Here is a 7,500-nt window from a genome sequence, read left to right as displayed (position 1 = left end):
ACGCATGATTAGTAAAACATTTGGCTTGAATCAGCACATCGATGACAGAAATTATCTTCAATCGTGAGAATGATCCTGGTCCGACCTTGGTGAGGAGCTGTCTACCACAAAGAAGCGCCGGATCCCTAAACAACGCATGTACAGTGCTATATCTGTAGGACAGCCCTACAGAAGCAGTTGCTTGCCTGTGATCGACGACAGGTCTGCCTGGCCAAACTGACCAGGTTTAAGCAACAACAACAACAATCCTTGAGATATTAATTACTAAAATGAAATCATGGCTTCGCTATGCTCGTCTCTCATTCATTAGTTTGGGGAAAGTATGACCTCGACCTGTTGTCTTCATTTCAAGCCATTCTAGCCCAATAATTTTCCCCTGATTATCCTCATGTGATTATGTATTTCAGTGAAAAATTTGGTTGGTTTCTGATGAAAACTTCTCATAGCTATTTATTTTTACTGGGAATGGTAGCGGCATGCTCAGAAGAGAGACGGTACGGGGGGCACATCATTTACTTTTATGATATCGTGCGTACGAGTATTATGACGATTTCGTGGGTCTTAAAAAAAAATATATATATTACCTGACTACTGCAGACCGGGTTCAGGATATCAAGGTAATATACATACATACACACATACACAAAGAGCAATACGGGAAAACAGAATCGGGTCCTCTCTGTATGTCTCGTCCCTCAAAATGTCAATACCGGAATCAGTCTTCGATCTGAACAAATTGAAAAAAAAAAAAAAAATACTCTGGAGCACATAACAATTGAGTGCAAGTGCCCTTAGTTACAGACGTGCCCTCCTACAGGTGCGACCACGGCAGATAGAGGCAGAGGCTGGTGGTCACCTGGAGCTGCGATGCCTCGTGTCCGGGTCCCTGGTGGAATCCGTCAAGTGGTATAAGGACGGCAGCGAGGTGAGGCCGGGGGGTAGGGTGACACTCAGACCCCGAGAGACGCTGAGGATGGAGCCACTGGCCACCTCGGACTCTGGGCTATACCAGTGCGCCGCCACCACACACGGCGGTCACTACGCACACGACCATGCCAGGGTGGTAGTGGCACAGGGAGGTGAGACGGGGCGAGAGGGTAAGGGAAGGGGGGGGGTGGAGGACAGAGTGGAAGGAGTGATTGATGGAGAGTGTGGGAGGAGTAAGAGATTGATGATGAAGGTTGGAGAGAGTGGGAGGAGGGAGAGATTGATGATGGAAGAGTGTGAATAGAAGGAGAGAATGGAAATGAGGGGTTAATGAAGAGTGAAAAGAGTGAAAGATGGATGGAGAGAGTGGGAGAAGTGAAAGGTAGATGAAGACAGTGTGAAGAGTAAGAGTAGGATGGATGGAGAGGAAGGACTGAAAGAGGGAGGGGGAAAATGAAAGGTGGGAGAAAATGAGGGGAGTGAGAGGTGGAGAAAGAAGAAGGAGTGGGATATAGATGAAGAGAGTGGGAAATGTGAGAGGTGAATGAAGAGAGTGAGAGGAGCGAAAGATGAATGACAGGGTGGGAGGAGTGAAAACGGAAGGACCAGTTAGGATGAATGAGATGGAAAGGGAGGGAGGTGTGGGAGGACTGGATGTGAGAGGATAATAAGTAGAAGTCGGAAGGTAGAGTGGGAAGGTTAAGTGGTGAGGACAATGTGTAAGTGGACTGTGAGAGGGATGTGCAGCGGGTGTGGGAGAGTGGGATGTGTGTACCAGAGTGGAAGGGGTGAGGGGTCGAGCTGAGTGTAAGTGGGTGAAAGAGAAAATAAGACAAATGAGACAGGAAAAGGGGGAGAGACAAGCGTGTGGTAGGGAGAGAGAAATGGATATAACAGGGAGTAAGAGGAATGGGTGTGGAGGGGGTAAGAACACTTGACTGTTAAGTTGAGAATGTGAGGGTAAAGGGGAGAGGAAGAGGAGAGAAAATAGGCATTAGGAATGTGAAAATTTTACGGGGAGTGGAAGAGGTGAGAGGTGGGTATGGCAGAGACAAGAAGGAGGAATAGGGGGTTGACAGCTGAATGGAAGTGATGTTGGCAGCTGAATGGAAGTGATGAGAATGGATGTAAGGGAGTAAGGAAGATGTGAGAGATGGAGGGGCAGAAGGCCGGGTGAGAAGTGGACGGGAGGAGAGAGTAGATTGGGATGGATGAGGGTATGGGTAAGGAGTGGATGGGAGACTGAGAGAGATGAGAAGAAAGCGTGAGGTGTGGATGAGAGACTGAGAAGGGTGAGATGAATAGGTGAGAGGTGATTTTAAGAGGGGTGATGTGTGGGTATGGAATGAATAAGAGGAAAGGGTGAAAGAAAGAGGGTAGGTAAGAAATGAGAGGTGTGGGAAGCGGATGTGAGAGCGCCAAGACAAAATGTGTGAGGGTAATGTAAGAGGGGTTGCACGGCTGAGTAGGAGAGGGAGAGGGAGATACAGAGTGGGTGTGGGAGAAATAAGAGGAAGTGGCGAGGGGCAGTGTCTGAAGGATGAGGGGAAAGGAGTATGAGGCGGATAGAAAGGGTATGAGATCTCACTATATATTATCGTCTTGCGTTAACCAGAATTTAACCCTTTATTGCAATCCTCTTATTCAGGTTAGAGAGAGAGAGGGTGATTACGGATGATACAGGTATGAGGTTGAGGTATAGGTGTGAGATATGCTAACTAATAGGTGTTACGGATAAGAGGATACAGTAATGTGTGAGAGGAGTGAGGCATGTCATGGGTGTAAAAAAGGTAAAAGGATGGGAGAAGGGAGGGTGAAAGATGTGTGAAAAATGGAAAATGCATACTCTAAAAACAAGAAGGGAGAAAGACTGACCTCTTCATTACGATACCTTATTTTACAGTGGCTGCCGCAGGACGATATCACTCACACTAAGAAGAACGGGGTAAGAATGATCCCCCTTAACCCTCTCACTCCGAAGCTGAATAAAATCGTCTGACGGTGGCAAGAATAAAACAAAGAAAGACGTGTTTCTCCAGAAGTGGATAAAGAAAGGGTGGGGTGAAGGCTGGGAAGTGAAAGGCACGGCGGAAAAGCAAGAGCGGAAGGGGACGGGGACAAAGTGGAGGGATAGGGAGAAGGGAAGAAGTTAGAGAGAGGGGAGAAAGGGAGAGAATTCGGAAAGGGGCGAGGGAGAGAGAGTGTGTAGTGATAAATGTAAAATTATATAGCAGACAAACAGGAAGTGCGAGTGAGAAGAGTTTATGATAGAACTGGTGGGATGAGACTTGAAGAGTCATAAGGGAGAATGTGAGGGGAATGGGAGACGGGTGAAGGGAAGGGAGGAGAGAGAGGAATGAAGGGAAGGGAAGAGAGACAGAGGTGAGGGGAAGGCAAGAGAGAGAGGGATGAAGGGAAAGGAGGAAAGGGATGCGGGGAAGGGAAGAAAAAGAGGGGTAAGGGGAAGGATAGAAAGAGTGGGGTGAGGGGAAGGGAAGAAAGACAGGGGTGAGGGGAAAGGAAGAGAGAGAGAGAGAGGGTTGAAGGAAAGGGAAGAGAGAGAAGTATGAGGGGAAGAGAGGAGAGTGAGGGACGAGGGGAAGGGAGGAGAGAGAGGGGGATGAGGGGAAGGAATGAGAGAGGGAGGCTACAAAGTGTTCATGTAAATGTACAAGGCTGACTAACAGGCGGTGTGAGGAGTTAAAGACAAGGGGTGAGGGTGGAAAGTGCGGGATGGGTAGATGAAAGTGTAACAGAGGAAAGGGATGGAGATGTGTGTGTGTGTGTGTGTGTGTGTGTGTGTGTGTGTGTGTGTGTGTGTGTGTGTGTGTGTGTGTGTGTGTGTGTGTGTGTGTGTGTGAGAGAGAGAGAGAGAGAGAGAGAGAGAGGGGGGGAGGGGGAGAGCAAGAAGAAATTTATATAAAAGCACAGAAGGTGGGGTATTAGTATACTTAGGTGAGGGGAACTAAAGACAGAATGGGTAAGGTGATGGCAGTAGAATGGAAGGGGAGATGGATGAGGGGAAGAAATGAGAGGGGAGCGTAAGAGGAAACAGAAGAGTACAGGGTTGAGAAACGGGAAACTAGGAAGGGCTGAGGACAAAAAATGGTTGGGTGAGAGCCGGACAGTGAGATGAGGGGAGAGTAAGGTCAGATGTATGGACGTACATGGTAGAGAAATAAGTAAGGGATAGAGAGTGAGAGGGGAGAGGGGTAAGGGGATGGGATGAGGGAGGGAGATGATATATTAAATGCGTCGGTATAAGATTGTGAAAAAGAAAGCAAGGATTGGGGAGGAAAAAAAGTGGTTGGGGTGAGGGGAGAAGGATAGCGATGAGGGGACGGAATGAGGGAGAGGATAAGAGGTGCTACATGCATAAATACAAAATTATGATGTGGGACGCTGAGAAGCATGAAAAAAAAAAAAAAATGGTAGGGGTGAGGAGAGAGAGAGAGAGAGAGAGAGAGAGAGAGAGAGAGGAGGGAATGGTGGAGGGAGGATAAGAGATGTTAAATATATAAATACAGGGTTGAGAATGGGAAGCTGAGGAACGTAAAAAAAAAAAAAATGTGGAAAGCGTGAGGGGAGATGGAGAGGACAGAGAGGGGAGGCAGATGAGGAAGGACGGAGGATACGAGGTGGTAAATGTTTAAGTACAGGGTTGAAAAAGAGGACTGAGGAGTGCTCAAGTAAAAAAGAAAAAAAGGGAGGGTGAGGATTAGAGGGTGTGACGGGAGAGAGATGGGCTTGAGACTGGTGAAGGGAAGGCATGGAGGAGGAGAAGTAAGAAGTAAGCGACTGAAGAGTACAGGACTGAGAAATAAGAAGATAAGTAAGCGGTAGACATAATGGATGGAAAGTGAGACGGGTGAGGGGAGATGAGAGGTGTTAAATGAATACCTAAGTACGGGGATGTATGAGGATATGAAGGTGAGGTAAAAATGGTAAGGGGGGGATGAGAGATGTTAATGCATAGCGTAAATAATGTAATCTATAACGTAAATTAAGAGCTGAGAAACAGGAACCCGAAAAAAAAATTAAATTAAGGTAAAATTATTAGACGTGAGAGGATATGGAGAAGAGAGCGGAGAGGGGATGACAGATGAGGAAGGAGGATAAGAGGTATAAAATGAATATGAACAGGATTAAGAAACAGACGGAGCAGTGTTGAATATTTTTTTAAAGTCGGGTGAGGGGAAAAGGAGCAGAGAGAGGGGTGACGGAAAGATATGAGGAGCGGGTTATAAGAGGTGTTAAGTGTATAAGAACAGGGTCGAGAAAGTGAAAGTAAGTATTATCAGAGATATAAAATGGGAGGGGTGAGGGTTGGTGAGTAAGTGGGGAGAGGGATGGAACTAAGATCATTGAAGGGAAGGATAAGGAAGAAGTGTAAGAAGTGGACATGAGGAAATACAGGATTGAGAAGCTGAAAATTGAGAAGCGTTGCTTAAATAAAATAAATATTAATGATGAGGGTTGAAATATGAGAGAGAAGAAATGGTTAGATGATGGAGAAGTAAGGATAGAAACTGAAAATTATAGTCTAATAAATATGAAACTGAGAGGAACTAAAAATATAGCTTAGTTTAAAGTGAGGGGTGAAGGATAAGGATGAGGAAAGGGGGGAAGAGGTGCTATATATAATGCTGAATACAGGGTTGAGAAACAGGTAGCGTAAAAGGGTTACAAAGAGGACGGGGTGAGGGAAGTGAGAAAGACGAGAGGGGTGAGGGGACGGGGTAAAGGAGGGGAGAAGGTAAGAGGTGTTAAATGGAAAAGTACAGAGTTGAGAAATAGTGAGACAAGAAAGAAGTGTAAGAGGAAGGAATGAGAAAGGAAGGGGGGTGGGGAAATTGAGAAATGAAACAGTACAGGATTGAGAAACAGGAAGCAAGAGGGGTTAAAGAGAATGAGAGGGGTGTCCAGTAAAGAGGAACGAGAGGAAAGGATGAGGAAAGGCAGTATGCGGTATGAAATGTTAAGTAAGAGAAACAGGACGAAGAATCTGATGTACAGGTAAGTGAGAGAGTTGAGGTGAAGGGGAGGGCGGTGAGGAGAAAGGATGAGGGAATTAAGGAGAGCAAGAAGTGAAACGGGAACAATACTTGGAAGCAGAGAAGTACTGAAGATGAAAAGTGAGAGGGGTGTGGGATGGAGTGGGATGGAGAGGGAGAAGGGTGAGGGAAAGAGATAAACGAGGGTAATAAGGGGTGTAAAGGGTAAAAATATAGGGTCGACTCACAGATGGATTAGACCGGTTAAAGGTAAACCCTGAGAAGGGCGAGAGAAAGGGGTGAGAGACAGCGAGGGGTAAGGAGTGAGATAAAATGCAAAGTATAAGGCAGGGAGGGTGAATGTGAGAATGTTTAAAGATACAATTAGAGAGAGTGAAAGTTGGAAAGGGAGAGATGAGAGAGGTGTGCCTGACTGAGGTGAGGGGAAGGGATGAAGAGTAAGAAACGAGAAGTGGAAGAGTATAAGACAGAAAGAGAAAACAGAGAGAAGTACGTAAGATAAAAACAAGAAAGAAGCACAGAAAGCTGACAGAATACGAAAAAATGGGAACGGTGAGGGGAATGGATGGGAGGAAGGGATGATGAAGTGGGGATATGAGACGTTAACTTCTTCAGTCCCATGACGCATTTATCATTTAGCCATACATTTTGGTAACGCATTTATGATTTTGGTTCTGGTATCTCCTGACGATTTTATTCACTACATTTGGAACTGTCGCAGATACGATATACCCTTCATTTACCCCTTCACTGTGTGCGGCCCTCTCTCGGTTAAATACAATAATTTGAATGCTGCAAAAATAATCTAGAAACAACGTCCCCCGATTGAAGGGACTAAAAGTAAAGTACAGTGCTGAGAGACAGGAAGATTAGCAACGTTAAAAATAAGTCTTGAGAAGGTTGAGGGTAGAGCCAGGGAGGAGAGGAGTGAGGGAAAGTGGTGAGAGAGGGAGGGTAAGGAATAATGTTGGTAAAGTACAGAGTTGAGAAATAGTAAGAAAGATTAAATACAGAATCAGAGACAATAAAGGTTGGAAAGGGAGGACAGAGAGATGGACCTGAAAGGAGTGAGGAAGTGGTAATGAATGAAGGAGGGAAGCATAAAATGAAGCGGAGTTATACATGGTTGAGAGACGGACTAAAGATGAGGAATAGGATGTGTAAGAGGACTGGGCGAGGGGAAGGAATGATGAAAGAGGGCTAAGAAACGTTACATAGGAAGCGGTGATGAGTTGAAAATATAAATGGGTATAAGGGTGAGGGCAGGAGATAAAGGAAGGTGATAAGAGGGGTTAAAGGTAAAAGTGTAGGGCTGAGGAAAATTAGACGAGGTAAACACGAAACAAGGGAGGGGTAAGAGGTGGTAATGATAGGGGGAAAGGGGTAAGAAGAAAAAAAGGAAACTATGGTAAAGTATAGGGCTGAGAGAGAGAGAGAGAGAGAGAGAGAGAGAGTTCAATATACTAAATCAAGACTGCTCAGAGAACACAGCGATGCCGCACGCGAACTCTGACCCTGACCCTTCACCCTGACCTTTGATTAATCTGCATCAAAATAA

General features: G+C 45.7%; 1 protein-coding gene across 1 annotated transcript in view; it reads left to right on the top strand.

The window, feature by feature from the left end:
• The window catches only part of LOC145406769 (cell adhesion molecule Dscam1-like), a 235,237-nt gene that overhangs the window by 101,473 nt on the left and 126,264 nt on the right, over positions 1-7,500 (top strand). Inside the window, exon 7 of the mRNA XM_080277865.1 lies at positions 818-1,079. Within this exon, the coding sequence (XP_080133991.1) occupies positions 818-1,079 (262 nt within the window). The remainder of the gene's footprint in view (positions 1-817; positions 1,080-7,500) is intronic.

Source organism: Coenobita brevimanus, chromosome 71 (assembly GCF_032717465.1).
Source record: "Coenobita brevimanus isolate Jiangsu-jjx chromosome 71, ASM3271746v2, whole genome shotgun sequence".
Classification (NCBI taxonomy): Eukaryota; Metazoa; Arthropoda; class Malacostraca; order Decapoda; family Coenobitidae; genus Coenobita; species Coenobita brevimanus.
The sequence above is the reverse complement of the archived record's forward strand: the minus strand, read 5'-3'. Positions and strand labels throughout refer to the sequence as shown.